The sequence below is a fragment of the Lynx canadensis genome, chromosome B2 (assembly GCF_007474595.2).
Source record: "Lynx canadensis isolate LIC74 chromosome B2, mLynCan4.pri.v2, whole genome shotgun sequence".
Lineage (NCBI taxonomy): Eukaryota > Metazoa > Chordata > Mammalia > Carnivora > Felidae > Lynx > Lynx canadensis.
The window spans coordinates 32,343,429-32,367,997 of record NC_044307.1 but is presented as its reverse complement, the minus strand read 5'-3'; the positions used below and the strand labels follow the sequence as shown (position 1 = coordinate 32,367,997).

Genomic DNA, 24,569 nt, shown 5'->3' with positions numbered 1-24,569 from the left:
AACCCTACTCAATGGTAAGAATTCAGAGTTAACTCACAGTGTTATGACTGTCCTCTGATGATACCATGTTAGGAGGAATTGTTGGCCAAACCAAAAATCAGGGAGGCCTCCTTCTCCTTGTCAAACCCTAAATTAATGTACTGGTGCTGCTTTATAAGCAGAGGGTAAACTAAGTCCCTTTTAATTATGACTCAAGATAACATACATATATATGTAAATATATGTAAATATATATTTGCGGCTGAAATACTGCTCATATTTATTAAAAAGGCAGAACATAATGCATCTGTAGGGATCCAGAAGATAATATTAAATTAACTATTAGGCATTATAAATGCTGGTTTATCAGTCTTCTGCTGAAAAGGTTTGTTTGTTTCTTATCAAAATTCCAGGGGCTCCTGGGTGGCTCAGTAGGTTAAACCTCTGACTTCGGCTCAGGTCATGATCTTATGGTTCATAAGTATGATTCGTGGTTCATGAGTTCAAGCCCCGCATCAGGCTCTCTGCTGTGAGTGCAGAGCCTGCTTCAGATCCTCTGTCTCCTCTCTCTCTGCTCCTCCTTGGCTTGCATGCACGCACTCTCTCAAAAATAAATGTTAAAAACATCCCAAATAGTGAAGTCTCTCCTTTTTAGGCAGGGGCAGGCAATGAGAGTCTCATTCAGAGTCAAACTTCTTGGATGTGAAATTCTTTGGATTGCCTCCCTCTGTTTTCCAAGATGATTGACAGTGGATATACTGAATTACAGCTTCACTTTCTCATTTGGGACACCGAGAGTTGGGAGACTATACTCTCTGCTAGAAACATCACAGACTAGAAGACACGTGTAATTTCTCATGGCATTGAACAAAATAAAAACCAAAACCAAACCAAAACCCCAAACAAACAAACAAAAAAACCCAAAACCTTCAGAGAATAGAATATTTTCATCTGCATCCTTTGTACTTCAGCTTTTCAAACACTGTTAAATCCAGGGGCCCTTGGCTAGCTCAGTTAGTGGAGCATGTGACTCTTGATCTTGGTCATGAGTTCAGGCCGCATCTTGGGCACAGGGATTACTATTTAAAAACTGCTTAAGTGCTGGGGCGCCTGGGTGGCTCAGTGGGTTACGCATCTGACTTCGGCTCAGGTCATGATCTCACAGTCTGTGAGTTCGAGCCCCGCGTTGGGCTCTGTGCTGACTGCTCAGAGCCTGGAGCCTGCTTTGGATTCTGTGTCTCCTTCTCTTTCTGCCCCTCCCCTGCTCATGCTCTGTCTCTCTCCATCTCAAAAATAAGTAAAAACATTAAAAAAGTGTTTTAAAAACTGCTTAAATGCTAATAGAAATTCATAAAACATTTGTAATAATAATTTCACATCATGATAACAAGAATGAAAAATAATTATATGAATTTAGCTCCATGTCTTCTGCAATAACCCGTGTTTCCAGGAAACTAGGATTTAAGGGTATTTTCTGTATCAGTGTATGTCTTTCTTTGATAAAAATGGATACTCGTGTGATTTTGAAAATTGTCAGCAAAATGGATGGTTTGTTCCTGTGCAGAAAAGCAGTAACATTCTTTGAAAGGTCTGCTTACAAGGTTGGTCCCTGCCTGGCATCTGGGAACTTGGATTTTGAAAGGGTTCCCACCATTCCCAGACCCATTAAGAATATGCCTAAATTGTGTCTAAACTGTATAAAAATTGGTTTATGCTGAACACCTGCTTTCCTTCTGCGAGTCTGGAATTTTGGAACGTGCTAGGCAGAGGGTGCCTCCACCACCAGGCCCCAGTAAAAATCCTGAGCGCCGAGCGCTGAGCTTTCCTGGCAGACAGTATTTCACACCTGTGGTCACACTCATGGCTTCAGGAATTAAGCGTGTCCTGCGGCTCCAACAGGAGAGGACTTTTGGAAGCTTGCACCTGGTTTTTCTGGGCTTTGTCCCATGTGCCTTTTCCCTTGAATGACTTTGCTTCATAAACTTTGTAATAAGTCACAGCCATGAGTACAATTATATGAATCCTCCTAGTGATTCACCTAATCTGGGTGGTCTTGGAGACCCCTGAAATGGCCTCTTACTTGATCACAAGATGTCCATCTTGTGATATTTAAAATCACCAAAAACTGACGTATGGTCATAGTTTATAATGATATTTGCTCAAACCGGGGGCGCCTGGGTGACTCAGTAGGTTGAGCGTCCGACTTAGGCTCAGGTCACGATCTTGCAGTTTGTGAGTTCGAGCCCCGTGCTGGGCTCTGTGCTGACAGCTCGGAGCCTGGAGCTTGCTTCGGATTCTGTCTCTCCCTCTCTCTGCCCCTCCTCCACGCACACTCTGTCAATCTCTCTCTCAAAAATAAATAAACATTAAAAAAAACCCTGGTTTTACATAGTCCCATGCAAGAAGGTCAGTTAAGAAAGGAAAATTCTTTAAGTTTGGTTAAGGCCTTGTTGGTTTTGAAAAATGACACTAATCTATGAATATTACAGGAATTAGAGGTTTTCCTGGTTACTATTATATAAAATTTGGGCTTAGATGGCACATCATGCCATGAAATGACTGAAGCAAATATGATTTCTATCTTGGTCTCAAACATCAACTAAAAAGATTTACAAAAATCATAAGAAACTGTATTCTATAAAGCAGGCCTATGTCTGAAAAACCTGGTATCACCTTTCTTTGATGCTTTTGAAACTGGAGATGTACTTCCTACTGCATGGCTCAAAGGGAAGTTTAGGGTGATCTGATAAACATGGAGTCATGGGGTAAGTCTGTTTCTATACCCTGATGTGAATAATATAAAAAGAGAACTATAATGTTAACATACTACACCTGTGATCTACACCTGTGAGCAAATATCATTTGCTGCCATTCTGATCTTATGTTGATTTTTGCACTTGGAAAGCATATTCTTCATGGTTGACATGCTTTATCAGTCCTGTATGAATGTCAGTGGTGAAATCCAGGCTCAGTGTCTGTTCCATCTGGGATTTCTAGGAGTGATGGTTCCACCCCTCAACTAGTAAAAATGCAGAATGAATTTGGTCATCTACAATGAAGTAAAGTGAATTTTAGGAGGTCCTCTATCAGTTGGCCTCTTATTCAACAAGGAGAATCGATCACCATCAAGAAGTGTATTATTTCTCCATGCCTGGGTAAAACAACAATGACCTGTCCAGTGATCACCAAACCCTTCAACCATAAACATGGCCACATGATCATCTCCTTCCTCTCAAAAAGAAAGAACAACAATATTCGATTTAGATGGTTTATGTTCCTCAGGAAAGGTCCCTCAATAGACTGGAAGAACTTGAGAAAGAGTAAGTACATTGAATTAAAATGCAGACATTCAGAAACTGGTGTCGGGGGCACAATTTAGCCATAATATCCTTTTTGGAAGTGGGGGATTGCTGGACAACAGGAGTATCAGAATCACTTGTTCCAAGGCTACGTGTGATAGTTGAGATCAGTTCCGGAGTCCTGTGAAGAATACGAAGAACGTAAGGGGTGTCTGGGTGGCTAAGTTGGTTAAGCGTCCGACTCTTGATTTCTGCTCACAGCTTGTGAGTTCAAACCCCGTGGCAGGCTCTGTGTTGATGGTGTGGAGCCTGCTTGGGATTCTCTCACTCCTTCTCTCTCTGCCCCACTCCCCGCTTGTGCTGTCTCTCTTTCAAAATAAATAAACTTTAAAAAAAGAAGAAGAAGAATTTAAAACAATCTAAGCTCAAAGACTACATTCCCTTTCCCTCTGGAGTCCCAGGAGAGAAAAATATTATATAGAGAGGCTGAATGCTGGCCTAAGAAAAATGGAAAAGTTTCTGGACTTTCCTTCAGCAGTGGGGCAAAGTCATGCTCTGTGGCCACACCCACTTACAGATGAAAATGGGATCAAGAGTTGGGGGCAATTTGACTCAACTTGAAAAAAAAGGAGCAGCCTCTGAGAGTTTCTCCTCATTCTCAGGGCACTGCCCATGACATATCCTGAACACAGCATCCTTATTGAATGCTCCCAAACTTATGTTGCAATGAAATGAATTATATCCCAAGAAGGAAGAAGGAAACAGAAATACCACCTGTTGGCTGAGGTCCCTGTCATCCTGAAATGAAAGTAAGAGGGGAAGATGAATTTGGTCACTGAGAGAGTAAAGCGTGACAACACGTGAGAAGATTAACCAAATGTTTGCACTGCGGCCCCCATGTCACCGGGAATGAAAGCAGGGCCCACTCTGTGGGTGTGAGTCTACCCCAGGCTTCAAAGAACACCCTGCAGAATAGGGTGACCAGCAGCCTCAGGTATCTTACTGGGTCAGATCTCCGTCTAGCTGTCTTCCTCCCTACAGGCTGTCTTTGCCTTAACAGAATCTGATTTCAGTGGCCTCTTTTGCTCTGTTGTTTTGTTTTTCTGTCACAACTTCATGACTGAAGAAGAGGGGAGTGAGACAGTGGAAAGACAGTAGCAACCACTTTCAAGAAGTTTCTTACCTCAATGGCTTCTAAAACGGAGAAGGAGGCTCTCTCCGAGGGCCACGAGCCCTAGCACGAAGACTCCGACTCCAGTCAGCATCTTGCTCCGGGCAGAATCAGACTGCGCCCCTGAGAAGAATGAACTCAGGGTCAGTCCTGTCTTCACCTGCCACAACCCCAAGGCCTTGTCTGATGCCTGGACCCTGATCTAAGCCACCGTGGAGAGAAAAGGAAGAGGATAAGGCCAAGCTTGGAGCCACTATGGAGTAGGAGCAGATGTGGACAGCACGCTAATGTTTTGGGCCTCAGAGTGATGACTTCCACAGGAGGCAAACGCTGGTTTTATTCAGCCCATTAAGTCCGAGCTTATGGGACTGAATGGAGATGGAAGAGAGAGGCAGTTCCCATGTGTGAGGGCCAGTCATGAATGCAATTGCCTTTCTGAGTTTTTGCTTTGACAAGGAGAGATCCTTTAGACCTGCCCAGGGCAGGATACATGTGTGCTCGAATCGCCAGATCTTTACTGCTCCAGCAAAGATGGCGGTTAGGTTGATGAGGAACAATACGGGGTGGTGTGACCCCAGTGTACAGTGAGTGACACAAGACAGAATGAGAAGCCCTCAGAGCCTGGAGTTCAGGGAGCAACTCACTCCACGGTGACAGGACCGTCCAGGCTGGGGTGCTCCACCTGGCAGGTGTAGACATCTCCCTGCTGGGGGGTCATTTCCAGCATCACCAGCATCTGGAAGGTCCAGTCTCCATTATGGATCGGGTTAGTGGATAAAACCCCAGCTGTTTCCTCCTGTCCATTCAGGAACCAGCGGACTTGAATGTGGCCGGGATAGAAATCTGACACATGGCAAACAAGCAGGTTGTGGTGCTGCAGGTGCCCCTTCTTGGAGGGGGAGACGTTCACGTTAGGCTGGACTAGGAGGGGACAAGAATCTTGTTATGACAGCTGAGACCACCAAAAACAGTGCATTTAGCGATTTTTTTTTTTTTTTGCCAAAATGACTTCTTAGATGTTAAATGTGAATCATATCTATTAAGGTATTTAGAGGCAGAAGATGGAGCACATAGTAGGAAAAACAGAATGAAACATTCAGTTGTTCTAAGAATGACCTTGTCATACCCAATAAAGAAAGAGCAAAGAAGAACAGGAGAGGGTCAAAGTTGGTGCTAACACTTTTGCTGGAAATGTAAGAGACAGTAACTAATATTTTTTGATCAGAAATGTTTGAACAGGCTATGTCTTGAATTTACATTTTCTCATCTTGTTCAAAAGGATGTATAATCCTGCCAAATATTATCTCGGAATCAGGTTATAGTCAGTCAATAGATTTCCTTTGATTTTGCAGTTTGATATTTTCATTAAAAAAAAAAGTTTGTAGGGGCGCCTGGGTGGCGCAGTCGGTTGAGCGTCCGACTTCAGCCAGGTCACGATCTCGCGGTCCGTGAGTTCGAGCCCCGCGTCGGGCTCTGGGCTGATGGCTCAGAGCCTGGAGCCTGTTTCCGATTCTGTGTCTCCCTCTCTCTCTGCCCCTCGCCCGTTCATGCTCTGTCTCTCTCTGTCCCAAAAATAAATAAACGTTGAAAAAAAAAAAAAAAGTTTGTAGCCAGATCCACAAACCTAGTGTTCTTTGCTCTTTCGTGTTTAATTAGCAGGGAGTCTGGCCCTTTCCGCACTGATCTTGGCTCCTGTGCACCATGACGGGCTCTGAGCCGGGGTAGGGTGGCCTCTCGGGGGCGGATGGGGGGGGGCCCTCTCCTCTGCTGCCCAAGCCCACCCCTTCCAGAGTCGTCACCTTCCCACCTGCCCGTCACCTCTGCGCTGCAGCGTGAAACCCTCGTCCAGCTCGAAGTTGTGCTTGCACACCGTGTCCACGGCGCTCCGTCTCAGCTCCAGGAACTCCTTCTGGATGTTCCAGTTCTTGGCAGTTTCTCGGCCCAGCTCAGACTCCGCCACAAACACCCCCGCGGCGCTGTCACTGTCGAACTGGACGAACAGCTCTCTGTTGTACACGTATTGTTCCAGGAAGCGGTGTGTCCCGTTCAACTCGTAGCAGACACTCCGCCTCTGGTAGAGGTAAAGCTCTATGAGGAGTAGACTATGAGGTTAATATCAGAATGGATAGCTGAGTGTGATAACGAATAGGGGGGTGAGGAAGCATTTCTTGAGCAAATTTGAATCACAAGGCAAAAATAGAATGAAAGGAATGACATTAAATTTCAATACTTCTGTTAAGCAAAGTGCACCACTAAGAAGTTACTAGGGAATAGGAATAGACTCGCCATGCCTACAATTGACATGGGACTCATATCTAAAATATACAAGCAACTCCTAAAACACAAGCAAAATAAAGGACTGTGATAGAGAAGTAGGTAAGGAGCGGGATGGGGATTTGTAGGAGAGGAAACTTGCAAGGCAGACTGTGGCTCATCAGTGGAAAGAAAATCGAAAATTCAGAAGGAAATGAGACTGAAATCTATCAGACTCAGAACAATTAGAGAGTTGGATAGTTCCAAACTGGTGCCTGGGGGTATGGAGAAAACTCACATATTGCTTGATGGAGTGTAGCTGCCTCAGATGGTCAGAATAGCACTCAGGGGACTCTCGGTCAAATTGAAGAGATGTATGTCATATGATGCAGCACTCCCACAACTTGTTAGACATCAAAAATGTTCACACAGGTCCATAAAGGGACAGCTAGGGGCTGCTGCTGGCTGTGGCAGTATTTGTGAAACTGAGGAGTTGGCAGAAATCAGTCGGTGTGATCATCCCTGGGACAGCAAATACCTAAACTCTTGTCATGTGCACCGTGGAATATTATGCAACCCTTAGAAGAAACCAAATGATTGTACTCTTCACTCCCTTGTCAGATCGTATTGTTATTATGCTGAGTGACAGAAAAAGAAAACAATATACTTTATAACATTGTGTAGGAATGTTAAAAATATAGACACATGGGGGGGCGCCTGGGTGGCTCAGTCAGTTAAGCGTCCGACTTCGGCTCAGGTCATGATCTCACGGTCCGTGAGTTCGAGCCCCGTGTCGGGCTCTGTGCTGACAGCTCAGAGCCTGGAGCCCGTTTCAGATTCTGTGTCTCCCTCTCTCTCTGCCCCTCCCCTGTTCATGCTCTGTCTCTCTCTGTCTCAAAAATAAATGTTAAAAAATATATATATAGACACATGAGAAATACATATTTTGTTTTTTGTTTTTTGTTTTTTTTAAATTTTTTTTTTCAACGTTTATTTATTTTTGGGACAGAGAGAGACAGAGCATGAACGGGGGAGGGGCAGAGAGAGAGGGAGACACAGAATCGGAAACAGGCTCCAGGCTCTGAGCCGTCAGCCCAGAGCCTGACTCGGGGCTCGAACTCACGGACCGCGAGATCGTGACCTGGCTGAAGTCAGACGCTTAACCGACTGCGCCACCCAGGCGCCCCTGAGAAATACATATTTTGAAAGAATGCATAGGAACAAAAACTATGTAGGAAACCCATTAGAATGGGTGGGTGTGGGGCGCCTGGGTGGCTCAGTCGGTTAAGTATCTGACTCTGGATTTCAGCTCAGGTCATGATCTTGTGGTTCATGAGTTCGAGCCCCATGTGGGGATCTGTGCTGACAGCTCAGAGCCTATTTGGGATTCTCTCTTTTCCTCGCTTTCTGCCCTTCTCCCACTCTTGCTTACTCTCTCTCTCAAAATAAATAAATAAACTTAAAAAAAAAAAAAGAATGGGTGAGTACATTCTCTGTGTGTTTTAGAATCTTATCACAATGATCACATTAGGGACACTCAGACAATGTGATTTTTTTCCCATGTCTTATCCTGTTCTTTACACTTGAACATTTTAAAGCAAGTTACTCTTTTGTTTGTATCTGTATACAGCATCTAACCTTAGTCTTAGTAAATACTTATGAATCAGAGAATGGGCAGATAATTGATTTTGTTTTTTAAAATATGTTTCCAGTTTTATTGACGTATATTTGATGATAAAAAACCACATAGGGGTGCCTGGGTGGCTCAATTGGTTGAACGTCCGACTCTTGATTTCGGCTCAGGTCATGATCCCAGGGTTGTGGGATCAAGCCCCACCGGCCTCCAGGCTGAACATGGAGCTTGCTTGGGATTCTCTCTCTCTCTCTCTCTCTCTCTCTCTCTCTTTCTCAATCCACCTCCTCTCCCCCTCTCCCCCACTTGTGCATGCTTTCTCTCTCTCTAAAATTTAAAAAATCATGATAAAGGCTGATGGCCTGATACACGTGTACATTTTGAAATAGTCACAAGCCAAATGGCATATTCACCATCTCATACAGTTACCAGTTACCTTTTTTTCTTTTTTTTGTAGTGAAAACACTCAAGATCTACCTTCTTAAATTTCAAGTACACAATATGATACTGTCAACTATAGACACATTGCTGTACATAGTTCTCTAGAACTTAACTCATCTTGCATAAAACTTAGTACTCCTTGAAAAATACCTCCCCATTTTCACCTCCCCTAACCCCTGGTAACCACTTCTATGGATTTGACTATTTTAGATTTCACATACAAGTAGGATCATGCAGTATTTGTCTTTCTACATCCGGCCCGTTTCACTGAGCGTAACGTCCTACAGATTCAGCCATGTTGTTGCAAATGTCAGGATTTCCTTCTTGTTAGAGGCTGAAGACTATTTTGCTGTGTGTATACGCCACATTTTCTTTATTCATTCATCTGTCCATGGACATTTAAGTTGTGTCTGTATGTTGGCTATGTGAATAATGCTGACGTGAACATGGAAGTGCAGATATCTTTTCAAAATCCAGATTTCATTTCTTTTGGATATATACCCAGAAGTGGGATTGTTGGATCTTGGATCATATGGTAGTTCTAATTTTACTTATTTGCTTACTTAATTACTTAATTAATTTAGAGAGCAAGAGAGTGTGAGCAGGAGAGAGGGCAGAGGGAGAGAGAGAGAGAGAGAGAGAGAGAGAGAGAGAATCTTAAGCAGGCTCCATACTCATCGGACTCTGGGATCATGACCTGAGTTGAAATCAAGAGTCGGACACTCAATCAATGGAGCCACCCATGCACTCCTATTTTTAATTTTTTTGAGGAGCCTCCATACTGTTTTCCATAATGGCTGCACCAACTTATATCCCCACCAGCAGCGTGCAGAGTTCTCTTTTCTCCACATCCTAGAATCATTAATCTTCTTCCATCTTTTGATACTAGCCATTCTACCAGGTGTGAGATGGTATCTTATGGTGGTTTTGATTTGCATTTCCCTGATAATTAGTAAAGTTGAGTACTTTTTCATATACATGTTGGCTAACCGTATGTCTTCTTTGGAGAAATGTCTATTCAGGTCCTTTGCTGTTTTTTTTAATCAGTTTTTTGTTTGTTTGTTTTCTATTGAGTTACATGAGTTCCTGTACTTTGAAAATAAACTTAGTAAATTTAGTAAGTTGCTTGTTAGTTTAATGCAATTTTGTTTGTCTGTTTTTGCTTGTTGCTGGTACTTTTGATGTCATGTCCAAAAAATCATTGCTCAAACCAATGTCAAGAAGGTTTTCCTGTATGTTTTCTTCCAGAAGTTTTATAATTTCAGATTTTACATTTAAGTCTTTAATCATTTTTTTTTTCAACGTTTATTTATTTTTGGGACAGAGAGAGACAGAGCATGAACGGGGGAGGGGCAGAGAGAGAGGGAGACACAGAATCGGAAACAGGCTCCAGGCTCTGAGCCATCAGCCCAGAGCCCGACGCGGGGCTCGAACTCACGGACCGTGAGATCGTGACCTGGCTGAAGTCGGACGCTTAACCGACTGCGCCACCCAGGCGCCCCAGTCTTTAATCATTTTGAGTTGATTTTTATATATGGTGTGAGATAAGCATCCTATTTTATTATTATGCATGTGGATATCCAGTTTCCTCAGTATCATTTATTGAAGACTATCTTTTCCCCATTGTATGTTCTTGGCATTCTTGTTGAGTATAAGTTGACTGTAGATGTGTGGATTTATTTCTGGGCCATTATGGTCCACTGCTCTATACGTCTGTATTTATGTCAGTATCATACTGTTTTTTTTTAAAACTTTATTCATTTATTTTGAGAGAGAGAGAGAGAGAGAGAGAACAAGGGAGGGGCAGAGAGAGGGAGAGAGAGAATCCTAAGCGCTAACAGCACAGAGCGCGACATGGGGCTGAAACCCCCAAACCCTAAGATCATGACCTGAGCTGAAATTAAGAGTTGGATGCTTAACCGACAGAGCCACCCAGGCACCTTAGATTATACTGTTTAAAAAAAATTTTTTTTAACGTTTATTTATTTTTGAGACAGAGAGAGACAGAGCATGAATGGGGGAGGGTCAGAGAGAGGGAGACACAGAATCTGAAACAGGCTCCAGGCTCTGAGCTGTCAGCACAGAGCCCGACGCGGGGCTCGAACTCACAGATGGCGAGATCATGACCTGAGCCGAAGTCGGCTGCTTAACCGACTGAGCCACCCAGGCGCCCCATAGATTATGCTGTTTTAATCACTGTAGCTTTGTAATATATTTTGAAATCAGGAAATGTGATGCTTTGTTCTTCTTGCTCAGGATTGCTTTGATCATTCAGGATCTTTTGTGATTCCATATGAATTTTAGAGTTATTTTGTTCTATTTCCATCAAGAATATTATTGGGGTTTTGAAAAGGATGGCATGGAATCTGTAGATCATTTTGGGTACTATGAATATTCTTCCAGTCCAGTCTTTTTTGATTTCTTTTGCCAATGTTTTGTAATTTCCAGTGTACATGTCTTTCACCTCTTTGGTAAAGTTTATTCCTAAGTATTTTACACTTTTGGTTGCTATTGTGAGTGTGATTGTTTTCTAAACTTCTATTCAGACAGTTCATTGTCTGTATATAGAAAGGTGATTGATGTTTGTATGTTAACTTAACATCTTGCAACTTTACTGAATTTTTTGAAAAGTTCTAATTGTTTTTTTGTTTTTTGAGTCTTTGGGGTTTTCTGTCTATATGAGCTTGTCATCCACAGAGATAATTCTACTTCTCTGTTTCTGGTTCGGATATCTTTTATGTCTTTTTCTTGTCTAATTGTTCTGGCCAGGACTTCCATAACTATGTTGCAAAGAAGAGGCAAGAGTGGATATCCTTGCCTTGAACCAGATCTTGGAAAACTCTCAGTTTTTCTCCATTGATAAGGTAGGCTGTGGGCTTTTCATATATGACCTTTACTGTGTTGAGTTTGAGTTCCCTCCAAACTTATTTTGTTGAGAGTCTAATTGTGAATGGGTGCCAAACTTTCTCAAATGTTTTTTTCTGTGGCTGTTGAGATGATCATGTATTGTTTTTCCTTTTTGTTTTATTAATGTGGTGTATCGCACTGATTGATTTGTTTATGTTCAACTATCCTTGCATCCCAGGGATGTGTCCCACTTAGTCATGGTGTATAATTCCTTTAGTATGCTGTTGAATATGGTTTGCTTGTATTCTTTTGAGGATCTTTAAAACATGTTTACATATTTATTTATTTATTTTAAGAAAGAGAGAGAGAGTATGAGCATGTAGGGAGAGGGGTAGAGAGAGAAGGAGAAAGAGAGAATCCCAATCAGGCTCTGTGCTGTCAGTGCAGAGCCAAACACGGAACTCAAGCCCACCAACCATGAGATCATGACATGAGCCAAAACCAAGAGTTGGATGCTTAACCCATTGAGCCACCCAGGTGCCCCTCTTTTGAGGATCTTGAATATATATTCATTATGGATATTGGCCTGCAGTTTTCTTTTCTTGTGTTGTCTTTGTCTGGTTTTGTTATCAGCATAATGCTGGTCAGCAAAGAGTTGATTATACATTACTGGCTGCCTGGAATCTAACTGGGGGTCCACAATTGTCTATTGAAGGAGTCTTTAAATTGCAGCTTCTCTATGTGACTTAAAATGTATCATCAATGGAAACTCCAGAATGAATTTATGGCACAACTTCCCAGACCACAGAAATGAGGGCAATGCGGCACAGTGGCAGAAGTAAAGGATGTTTGAAGAGCACGTCAACACGAGGCTCACCATGTCAGTTCAGGGTTGAGCTCGGGGAGCCCAGCTCCAGATGAAGCTTCTCCTTCTGCTCAAGACCCTCTCTGAGTGGCTGTCAAGGGGCCTTAACAGGCCCTCCTAAGTGTCAGAGAAGGGTGTGTGTGTGTGTGTGGGGGGGGTCTGGCCATTGTCTCTGTCACTGCAGAGATGACTAGAGTTGATTTGGGTGGTCTCTTCAGAGTCCTTGTCCTTCCTCAGGGCTCCATGTGTCCCAGTTTGAAGTTGCTCAACTGGTTGCTCAGGCAGGGAAGAGGAAGAGTAGCCTCAGGAGCCACCACACAAGCCTCAGGGAGCCCCATTTGACTTTTAGTGGCTGTGCCACAGGAGCACTTCATTTCTCTCAGTCTCCTGAGCCTGTCTTCTTGCTCTATGCTCTGCCCTCTCAGCCTCTGAGCCCCTGGCCCCATCCAGTTTGGAGTCTGTGGTATCTATCTTCTACCTGCCCTGCCTGCTCTCCTCCCCCACATCCAACTCCATTCCCTGTTCCACTAAGAGGTTTCCCCACCTGTTTTTCAATCAGAACACGGTTCTGCTAGTTCTCAGTAGTGGTTGCAATGCTTTCTTTTTTTAAAGCAATTGACTTAAAAAAATTTTGATGTAGTCCCAATGGTTTGTTTTTGCTTTATTTTCCTTGCCTCAGAAGACTTCTCTAGAAAAATGCTGCTATGACTGTTGGTGGGAATGCAAACTGGTGCAGCCACTGTGGAAAACAGTATGGAGAGTGCTCAAAAAATTAAAAACAGAAATAGTAAAAAGTTAAAAATAGAAATAAGAATCTACTCATTGCATTGCTGGCTATGTACCCAAAGAATATGAAAACACTAATTCAAAAGGATATGTGCACCCCTGTGTTTAATGCAGCATTGTTTATAATAGCCAAATTATGGAAGCAGTCCAAGTGTCCATCGATAGATGAATGGATAGAGAAGATGTGGTGTATAGATACAATGGAATGTCATTCAGCCATAAAAAAGAATGAAATCTTGCCATTTGCAATGACATAGATGGAGCTACAGTATAATGCTAAGTGAAATAAGTCAGTCAGAGAAAGACAAATACCATGTGATTTCAGTCATATATGGAATTTAAGAAACAAAACAAATAAAGGGAAAAAAGAGACAAACCAAGAAATGACTCTTAACTATAGAGAACAAACGATGGTTATCAGAGGGAAGGTGGATGGGGGGATGGGTGAAACAGGTGAAGGGGATTAAAGAGTACACTTACCTTGATGAGCACTGAGTAATATATAGAATTGCTGAATCACTATATTGTACACCTGAAACTAATATAACACTGCATGTTAACTGTACTGGAGTTAAAAAAAAATTTTTTTTAAAGTAAAGCAATTGACTTTCTTTTTCCCATAATGAGATCTTGTTTTCAAAGCAGACAAATGTCATACAAAGGGTCTCTCGAAACTGTCTTGTATGTGTATTTGAAAAGTATCACAGAGTTTGTAAAACTCTTGAAAACATCTGAATTTTCTAGAGTAGAGCTAGAAGAGTTCTGGCATAAAAGAAATCATCCTTTCAGAATAGGACATATTAAGACTATGTAATTACTATAGGATATAAGGAAGGCAATGTGGACAGGGCAGTAAAGATGTCCACAGACCAGCTGTGTGGCCTTGGGCAAGTAATTAACTTCTCAGAGTCTCAACTTTTTTACCTATAAAAAAGGATGTTGTTATCATTATTATTTTTTTTACCTTGAAGGACTACTTTGATTTAATTTAAAACTCAATAAAATGATATAAATAAAACCTAGAGCATAGAGTCTGGCCCTGGTCACTGGAGGCTAGAGCTCTTCCCCTTGTCAAGCTGTGATGGGGTAGATTATGGGGAGACAGAGAGAAATGAGGGAGAGAGCCTGGTTTGTTCAGAATGGCTCAAAAGGAGCTGCCCTTTGAAGCACGACATTAATGCTTGAAAAGGAGCTTTTATTAACAGTACTGATAGCTTTTCTTTCCACCTCTTCTTTCACTTGGGAAAGGGAGGCAGAAGAAGGGGAGTAAACAAAAGCTTAAATCCCCAGGTGTCTTCTGCTGCCCAGGTGTGTGGTAGGCCGGAGTCCCAGGGCCTAAATGCCAGGATGGAGAATGCCCTGAATAGAGGATGTTTCAAGCGGCTCTTAGAGCTGTTTCATCCATGAGTTGGATGCTTCCTTTCTCCACAATTTTCTTCATGATCCAATAGGCACTAGTATTTTCTCAACAATCTCAGTGTCACCCAGGTCCCGTTAAGTGAGGTTCTCCCCTTTTCTCTCTTTTTATTTCTGCTCTGTTGGAAGTTGAGGAAACCCCGAGGAATTGGAAGCATATGAAGGAAATGGAGGAATATGCCCGGGCCCATTGGGTCCAAGTTTCCTAGACTCCACATTTCACCCAGCAGTGAGTTCCTCAGCATCAAAACTGTGCCAAGAGCTCTGGGTCCACTTGCTCCCACCCCCCAGTGGTCTCTCTTGCAGGGCAGGGAAATTCCATTTGTTCCTCTTATGTCTGAACCCACTGGCTTCTCCCCTTCACCCCACCCCTCCCACCACCCACCACTCTCTGTTCACTCCAAAGCAGACCCCAGACCTGATTTCAAATGTACTCATGTCAACGTCCACCGCTATCACTACCCACCACACCAGAATGGTGATGCCTCTCCTCTCACGTCCTGTGGGACACTGTCCCATCTCACCAGCTACTTCCACAGCCCCTCCAGCAGTCTAGGATTCTCGCTTCTCCATTTCTTCTCTTATGTGCAAGCACACGTGCATGGCTGAGATGCCCTGTCCAACTCTCTGTCCGTCTGAGTCATAAATGTCTGAAATTTTCTCTTCCCTCTATCTGAGAAATGGGTATATCGGGATGGAGTCTGAGCAGATGGATTTGGGAGTTTCAGATGCTACTACCTCTGGAAATTGAGGAAAGAGCCCCATAGTACCTGATCCTCAGGAGGAAGTGGGGCTGGCCTTATGGATGGGGATGAAGAGGCTGAGAAATTTTAACATAAACAGATTGACCTTTCTATCACACATGGTGGTGAATCAGAACTAGAAAAGGCCATTTCCTGTTTCTCACTTCTTCTCTGGCTCTGTCCTGATGTGCCCTGACCCGACTCCTGATGTGAGGGACAGCTGCAACTGGTATCCTGCTGGCCTTAACCATAGCTTGTGCCCGTCACCCTCTTCTGCTGCCCTGGCCAACAATGGTCATGGAATGAGGGTTCTTGCCTGGTTCTACGGATCCTTCCACAGAACCTACCAGCACCTAGGTTCTGGAGCGCCTACCTGGAGCACTGATTCGATAGAGAGATCTTCAGATTGTGGACAATGCAAACTAACCATAATTTCCCCTTTCTGATCTTTGATGTTGAAATGCCATTTTGATGATCCCTCTGTGAGAAACTTGTCCCTCCAAATCACTCCAGATCACCAGGTACCATTGTCCCTTGATTTCCTTTTCTCTCTGGTGAGACTAGCAGCTCTGCACGATGTCAGAGCCCCAAAGCCTTCCTCAGGGAGTGGGCCCATATGGAAGGCCCCCCTAAGATCATTTCCCTGAGGGGAGGTTCTCCAAGAATAGCAGCTCTGCACTTACCTGGGGTGTCTCTGCTCTGAACCAAAGGGGAGCTCAGCATCATCAAGGACATCATGAGAGCTGCCATCCCCGGGGCCCCAGGGACCCTCAGGACCACCATCCTGGAGCCTGGGAGAAAGGATGGGGGCTGAGATATTTGCAGTCAGAGCAGTTCTCACTCAATGGGATATCAGAGAGCTTGGACAGCCTTCTATAGCCTCTAGGAATGGCCAGATTCTGAAAAAGGAACCAATAATCAGGAATTGTCACTCACCAGACAGAAGTTTGGGGCAAAGCACATGATTCTTTAAGGTGTAAGATTCACTGAATACAGTATAAGGAGAGAGATTCTCATTTTGAGCAACTGGCTAGCCATAAAGCTTGATTATTTTATATATTTTCCTCCCTAGGAACATTGTTCCCCCTCCATGGTGAACACCATCCCCTATTTAAAATTAAAAAATCAAATCATCTTCCTCTTAATGATATTGTTTTGAAATATGTCATTGAAGTTATCTTGTATTTTTTATGGGTAGTGACTTTTGTGAATGGATAACTTTTCTTTAAAACTTCATGTTGATTCTTAGTATCATACAAGAATTCATTTGTTATCAAATGATATTATGTGTACCATTTTATGCCTTTGATAATTTTTATATATACCTTTGGTAATTTTAGAGGAATTGTTTGATGTTTCCAGGCAGATAAGCAGAAAGCAAAAAATACTTAATTGCTTCATTTCTAGTTGTCACTCTTTTATTTCCTCTTCATATAGAATGTGGTGATATAAGGCACCTTTATTTAAATGTTAAACATTTAAATGTTACTGTTAAGGACAATTTCCCTAATCATTTCACATTAAGTCTAATGGTACATCTTTCTCTGACGTGTTGTTTTATTATAGAGGGGTTTGGAGCTACAATAAAGGAGGGTGGATCTACAGAAAGTTCCTCTAGTGTTTATTGTTAAAATTACAGAATTTATATTAGTGGAGCAAATAATACTTTGCATTTGATAAAGAATTTCATGTGTTCTGAACTAGTCCTGCATTGTAATAATTAACATTTCTTGATCCCTTACTATGTGCAAGGCTTTGTTTTAAGAGATTCACAAATTCTGAGTATCATCCCAATTAGATCTCACAATAAACCAATGACATAATAATTTCCATTCTACATGAGAAGCAGTAAGTCACAGTGGGTTTTTAAAAAAAGGCAGGAAGTAGCAGAAAGGGCCTGATGCTTTGCTATAATGTATCAGGAACAATTTCCTAATAGAAACCTTAAATAATTTTATCTGCCTTTATTCAGTTCATCAGCACTTTATTTAAGGACTTAATACATTAGTTGGAAATTGTATTTGTTTTGTCATTGTCTTTTTAGGTTGTGTGTTCTGGGGGAGTATATTTCAGGAACTATCTGTATTGTCTGTTGGGATTATTTGGTGTTTAAAAGTTACCAAAAGTATATACATATGTTGAACTGAAAAAAAAAAGAATGGTCTTTGATAACTTCATTGGTCTATTCAAAACTCTCAGATCTGTAACTTTCTGAAGCATTTTATATGGATGCTCCCATGTCACCCTCACAGAATTACTGATACACAAGTGCTACCATCTCCATTTCAAAAATGAAGAAACTGTGGCCCAGAAAGGCCAAGTAATTTGTATAAAGTGGTACAGTTACTTCCATGCCTTATCTGGTATAACCCAGAGACCCTTAGTCAATCCCCTTTTTACTTCTAAGATCTACAGAACTGCTGAGAGGAGAAAATACACACCACACATCTTGAGTGACTGCCGGTACAGCTCCCAGGACTAATTCTGAGTTCTGGGATCGACAGTCTAACCTTCTAAATGGTTAACACACTGCTTAGGACTTGTGCTGTCCCAGAACACGTCCATGCAAGGGGGATGGTGTTCACTATGGAGTGACCTTAAGTAGGATCCATGCCCAATGTGGGGCTTGAACTCACAACCCTGAGATTAAGAGTAGCATGCTGTTATTGACTGAGCCAGCCAGGCAAAGAGGAAGATGGTTATGATGTCTCTTCATTAGTTTTCTTTCTCTTATTCCCAAATCCCACAGAGGTTGGGACTTTCCGGGCCACCTTCATCCTGACAGCTCTCCCCCTTCCTCTCCCAGTGGTTCTATCATTTTCTTTCCTGGCCAGAGATGCCTCTTCTGACATTTTCTGGTTGAGCTGTTTCACCTCCACCCCTTCTCCCTCAACAGGATAGGGAAGTAAGTCCTGGATTCAGAACTCTGCCCTGCCCTGCACTACCTCATTCTCTCTTCACAGGCTGGTTCACAGCGGTCACTGCAGATGCACCTTGAAGACATAAGGCGCCAGACCCAAGTCATGATCCTGCGAGTCATCTCCCTGGCTGCCCTTCTGAGCCCCCATGGAACTGGGGCCATCAAGGGTGAGTGCTCTGGTGGGCCAGAAAGGGTGTGGACTATAAGGAGATTTGTAGCCCACAGGTGCTGTTTTCTCTCCTGTTTCTCCCCTTCCTCCTTCTTCCTCTTGTATGAGGTGTTCTGCTTTTTTCTTTCTGACAGCAGCAAGAACCAGTGTTTATTGAACCTGACCAAGTGCCAACTCTCATTTCATTTTCACAACAGCTTTTGCAGGAGTGCATTTATTATTCTCAACCTAGAAATTAAAAGGCAGAGAACATGTCTCATGAGCTCCATGTCACAGTGTGGATGAGTGAAGAGCCATGGCTCTGTGTCTTCTGGACAATCTGTGTGTCTCTCTTAAATTTCAGAGGTAAACTTCTTGAAATTGGAGTCTGCAATGCCTATTTTGGACTTTCCCCTGCTTCACTCAGTCCTCAGCCCACTGCATTCTCCCTTTTGTCTCCTCACATCTGATGCTGCTCTCAGTGGGGCCACTAGTGGTCTCCCTACAATGAAAACCAGTAGTCACTTGTCCGTGTGGATCTTACCTGTGTCACTAGTAATATTTGCAACATGACCACTTCCTCCTTCCTGGAATTTTTCTCTTGTTCTTGAGGAGCACACTTCTTCCTTGTTTTCTTCCCACTCAGTCGTCTCCTTTACAGCCTCTTTTTAAAAACATTTATTCAAGTGATTTCTACACCCAGCGTGGGGTTTGAACTCATGACCCCGAGATCAAGAGTCACATGCTCTTTCAACTGAGCCAGACAGGTGCCCCCAGCCTCTTTTTTGAATGTCCATATTTGTTGCCAGGACGCAGAACCACACACTCCGACCCTACTATGATGACTTTGTACACTTCTTGGGTGACTCAATCCAAGCTTTTAACTTCACCTACCATGAGGACTCCTAGTCTATGTCACCGGCCCAGTCTAGCCTGAGATCCATCCATTATTTCAACTGCTCTCAAATCAACTCCACTTGGTCACCCAGAAATTCAAACTCATTATGTCCCCCAAAGAACACTTTTTCTTCTCTCAACCACTTCCTTGTCCTTCATTACTTTTTCAGTCACTGATGCCACAATTCTCCATGTTGCTTGGATATTTTGGACTCCTTCATATCCCTGTTTCCACCACAGTACTTACTGAGTCCTGTGGCTTCTCATCTCTTCAGTGTCATTCAAATCCATCCTCCCTTCTTCTTACCCCATGTTAATGCCCTATCTACACCCTCATCACTTGCCACCTGATTGCTGAAGAGTCCTACTGGTCTTGCTTACAAACGAGCCTCCTCTAATCTATCATCCTTATAGCTGCCACCTTCATGTACAAATCTGATTGTGTTACTCTCTGAAGACCCTTCAATGATTTTCCAGGGGCTCTGGATCAAATTCAAACACCTGCAATTATCATACAAGGCAGGTCCTAAAGTAAGCTCTCCATATCCTCCGAGCTGCCGTAGCACCCTCCGACCCTCCAAGAAGTTCCATGCCTCTCTGCTCCTACGTCTTCTGCTAGAGACACCACTTCTCTCTGTCTCTGCTAACCTCACATAAAAACCATCTCTAGGAAGCCTTACTTCAATCTCATTTTAATGCTCTCCATTTGCTCCCAAGCAGCACCTGTATGTACCCTGTGATAATGCAGTAGTGATGACCACATATATATGAATCGTCTTTGTCTCTCTCATTCTTTCGATCTCAGCTTGAGGACAAGGACCATGTCTTTTGAGTTATAGCCTTAATGCCTAGAGAGTCAAGGTTCACATTAAGGCTTTTTTTGACTGAATGAAAGTGAACATCTGTAAGAATATAATTTGCTTCACAATGCACAGACCTTTAGTTTTAAGACTTTGCAAAAACAATACAAATGAGATATCTTAGGATGAACAAACTATGTCCGGGTAGCCATGTCTGTTCCCTGTATGTTTTCTTCTTTCTTTTTCTTTTATCTTCTTTTCTGTAGGTGAGGATTTTGTAGTCACTAAATTCAGTGGATGTCCCCAAGCATTTGCATGAGACAATGAATCCTGTCACTAGAAGCATCCAAGGAGAGGATTAGTTCTTGTGTTGGAGCTGCAGGGATACTCTTTGAATCTTTGATTCGGATGCTAGACCAGTGAGCCCTGGAGCGTCACTTCCTCCTAATTCCTTTTCTTAGCCCCAAACTGTCTCATTTTTATTGTTTTACTGTAATACCAATAGATTTTTTGTTATTGTATAACTTTTTGTTGTTTCTTACACATCAGGTAAAACTAAGATGCTATGCCATAGGTGTTTCAAACGCAACAACTATTATTTCCAGTGGAAACTACCCTTAAAAACATAAAGTCAACAAGAAAATTTGTGAATGCTGTGTGAATGATAATACTTGAAAATTTAAAATGCCTTAAATGAAGGTGTTGTGGACAAGGTTACATGATCTACCATCATGTAAAGCTAAAACAGTAACTAGAAGTCTGTAAGTAGCACCAAGACTCTGGACGTCTTTTCATTTCCTTCACAATTTAAAAAATTTTCCACTCCAGAAGATTTTTATTCCACTCTCCCCTTTCTCCCACCCCACTCTGTGACTTTATCATTAACTTTATATGTCTTTTCTGCAAGGCTTCTGAGATGTTGTGGGTGTGGATGGAGTGGATGATTCCATCTTCCTTTCAGCATGAATTGTGCTAACTTGGGCTAGTTATTTAACCTCTGTGGGCAGGTCCCTAATATGCAAAAGAATGCTTTACCTGGGGGTATGAAGTTGCAAAGAATAAATTGAATGCATAGTAAGTTCTCCATAAATATTACCTTATTATTGTGTTCATTGTGATTATTCTTGTACTGGAGTGATGGATGCTTAAATTTTCTGGAATAAAGGGAAACAACCTGAATTTTCAGTAAGTCATATCTCTCATTGTTTCTTCCCATTTCTTTTCTTTCAGTTTGCATTTCTCATTTTCTGTGTTCTTCCTTCATGTTATTACTATTTCCTTATCTCCTTGCTTCCTGTGTTCTGTTTACTTTCTTACATAGTCACCTGTTCTTCAATCTCCCTTCTTCCTCTTCGTGCAGTGGGCCACGTGTCAACATATGTCCAGTTTGTCCAGACACACAGACCCTCTGGAGAGTACATGTTTGAGTTTGATGAGGATGAGCAGTTCTATGTGGATCTGGATAAGAAGGAGACCATCTGGCATCTGCCAGAGTTTATTCATGCCTTCAACTTTGATGCTTGGAAGGGTATTGCTGACATTGTCACAGCAAAGAAGAACCTGAACACTCTGATCCAACGGTCCAACCACACCAGGGCCACAAATGGTACTGCTTGCTCTTGCTTATTTCTCTACTACCCAACTGCAGGGATGGGAGAGCCCATCTGCTGCATAGAGAATGGGAGACCTAGATGTCCACTCATGAATGAACCTCTCTCTCCCTGTGAGTGAACAGTATTCAGCTCACAAAGCTGGGTGGTTATGTCATCGAAGGAGACATTTTCTTTTTATTGAAGAAAAAGAAGGCTGAAGGAGGCCAGTCAGGAGTATGAGAAGCTATGACTTTGACCTGGAAGCCTGTGGGGGGCAAAGGGTCAGCCTGAGGGAGGTGGCCCCTAACCTGGAGAATATAGGTGGTGGGGTGGTGGGGTCCTTTGAGATACAGCCAAAGGCAGCAGATTCACCAGGTTCTGTCCTTTCTCAGAGCCACCTGAGGTGGCCGTGTTTCCCAAGGAGCCTGTGGAGCTTGGACAGCCCAACACCCTCATCTGCCATGTGGACAAATTCTTCCCACCTGTGCTCAATGTCACATGGCTGTGCAATGGGCAGACGGTCACCAAAGGTGTGGCTGAGAGCATCTTCCTGCCTAGCACAGAATTCAGGTTCCACAAGTTCCACTACCTGACCTTCATTCCCACGGCTGAAGATGTCTATGACTGCAAGGTGGAGCACTGGGGCCTGGACCAGCCGCTCCTTCAGCACTGGGGTATGGAGCCCCCTCCTTTTGCCAGCACTGTCCTGATACCCTCTCTATTTCCAGGATCCATCTTTCCACAGCTCCTGCTTTTCTTAATCCCATGTGTTTTATTGCCACTTTATCCAAATTTCACCGGTGGTCTCATTGTTTCTAACTCTTTATACCGCCAAACCTGAGGCCAGCTCCTGCTCTCTGCACTTTCTAACTCTTGTTTTTCCTTTGTGCCCCAGAGGCCCAGGAGCCTATCGAGGTGCCTGAGACAATGGAGACTGTGGTCTGTGCCCTGGGCCTGGTGGTGGGCGTGGCGGGCATCATCACTGGCACCATCATCCTGAAGACCAGGAGGCCCGACAACATCCCTGGGTGCAGGGGCCCCTGTGAGTTATCCCAGAGCTGGGGGTACTAGGGACACAGTGCAAAAGAGGAGGCAACATGGTATGGGTAGTGGGTGGGAAGGAGAAACACTTCAACAGGGGTTCTTTGAGAACTTTGCATTTCAGAATCACTGACCTAGATTAAAATAATACAATGATAAAGAACATTAGTTGAGTTGCTTACTATTTACTAAGCTCTATTCTATAGGCTTCTTATGTATTCATTTATGTTTGGAGGTTGATACCATTATTTCCCCATCATACAGAGTGGGAAGCAGACATGAGGGGGGTGAAGGAATCTGTCCAAGGTCACACAGCTTGAAAGGTACAGAGTCTGGATTTGGACTCGGGCATTGGGGTTCCAGAGCTCCGTCTTCTGCAATATGTAGATTATATTATCTACGGCCATTTTCTCTCTCCCTTACAATCTTCATAGCCTTGATTTTCTTTTGTTGTCGTAGTGATGTCTAGAACCTTCAATACTATGTTAAACATTTGTAATAATAAAGGATATCCTACCTTTTGCATAATCTTAAAAGGAATGGATTTAATTTCTCCATAGATATATTTGCTATAGATTTTTCGTTTATAATCCTTGCCATGTGGTAAAATTGATCAAATTCTGTTTATGCAAGTATTGAGTTGAATTCATTTGAAGTTAATATGAATGTTATTTTTTGGTTTATTGACTTTTTGGGTCATATATAGATTTTCTGACATTGAAACCTCACTGCATTCCTAGGTATTTTGTGTGATCGCAGCCTACTGATATAAAGTAATGATGGTGATCAGCTAGGAATGCCTACGGGCACTCGCTTGGGTCCCTACTACTTGTAGTGACAGGAGCCAATGTTGTGGCCCTATTGGCCCTTGTGGTTCTTATGACTGCAAGACATTCCTCCGCAACAACCATTAGGGAACTTTGAAAAAAAACAAGGTTTATTAATTTATTACTCACAAGTCCTGGAAGGCACTTGGCATGCCCAGAGCCACAAAGTGAGGTGTGGAGGGAGGGAGACACCTGGGGATCTGCCATTATTGGGGTTGAGGAAGGGGTGCCTCTGATTTCACAGGGTCACTCTTTGTTGGTGAATTTAAAACATAAGAGCTGGAATTAAAGTGCAGGAAGGCAGGGGTGCTTGGGTAGTTCAGTTGGTTAAGCCTCCAGCTTCAGCTCAAGTCATGATCTCACAGTTTGAGGGTTTGAGCCCCGCATGGGGCTCTGTGCTGACAGCTGGGAGCCTGGAGCCTGCTTCGGATTCTGTGTCTTCCAATCCCTCTCTGCCCCTCCCCCACTCACACTCTGTCTCTCTGTCTCTGACTCTCTCTCTCTCAAAAATAAACATTAAAAAAATTAAAAAAAAATAAAGTGCAGGAAGAGAAAAGCAGCGTCACTCAAGTGGTTATCTAGGTCACCCTGGGCTTTCTAAAAGGGGAACTTCATCAGGCAGGGGCCACCTGGCTCTTTATCTAGTTGTGTATCAGTCCACCCTTGTCTTTTCAATGGATGTGTTTGAGATGGATGCCTTGGCAATCAAAAGCTTAATGTCCGGCACTTACATTACAATAAAATAAGCTAATGGTCAGGGACTTAACACTATCCTAGGATAAACCTTATTTGATCGAAATGAATCATGCTTGTAATACATTGTTGAATTCAGTGACATGGCTGACATTAATCCATAATTTTCTTCTCATGCACTACGAGAAAATAGCTGGCTCTGAGAATAAAGATGCACC

General features: G+C 43.0%; 2 protein-coding genes across 2 annotated transcripts; one reads left to right on the top strand and one right to left on the bottom strand.

The window, feature by feature from the left end:
* Positions 1 to 5,089: 5,089 nt before the first annotated feature.
* Positions 5,090 to 16,216, bottom strand: LOC115513305 (HLA class II histocompatibility antigen, DP beta 1 chain). Its single transcript, XM_032593333.1, has 3 exons — positions 16,117 to 16,216; positions 6,268 to 6,537; positions 5,090 to 5,370 (listed from the first exon to the last, which is right to left on the bottom strand). The coding sequence occupies exons 1-3, from the start codon at positions 16,214 to 16,216 to the stop codon at positions 5,090 to 5,092; spliced, it is 651 nt and encodes a 216-aa protein (XP_032449224.1).
* A 2,204-nt stretch (positions 16,217 to 18,420) lies between these two features.
* On the top strand, positions 18,421 to 22,836 carry LOC115514896 (HLA class II histocompatibility antigen, DP alpha 1 chain). The gene is given in 5 exon segments (XM_032593332.1): positions 18,421 to 18,520; positions 21,559 to 21,804; positions 22,183 to 22,464; positions 22,686 to 22,807; positions 22,810 to 22,836. Coding segments are annotated over 5 exon segments (777 nt in total).
* Positions 22,837 to 24,569: the final 1,733 nt, after the last annotated feature.

What these genes read in the sequence shown, in the direction of transcription:
- LOC115513305 (XM_032593333.1), bottom strand. Translation starts at nt 16,216, where the DNA reads ATGGTGGTCCTGAGGGTCCCTGGGGCCCCGGGGATGGCAGCTCTCATG. An exon ending in TCAGAGCAGAGACACCCCAG is followed by an intron (nt 6,538 to 16,116) that starts GTAAGTGCAGAG and finishes TACTCCTCATAG; the next exon opens with AGCTTTACCTCTACCAGAGG. An exon ending in TTTCACGCTGCAGCGCAGAG is followed by an intron (nt 5,371 to 6,267) that starts GTGACGGGCAGG and finishes GTCCCCTCCTAG; the next exon opens with TCCAGCCTAACGTGAACGTC.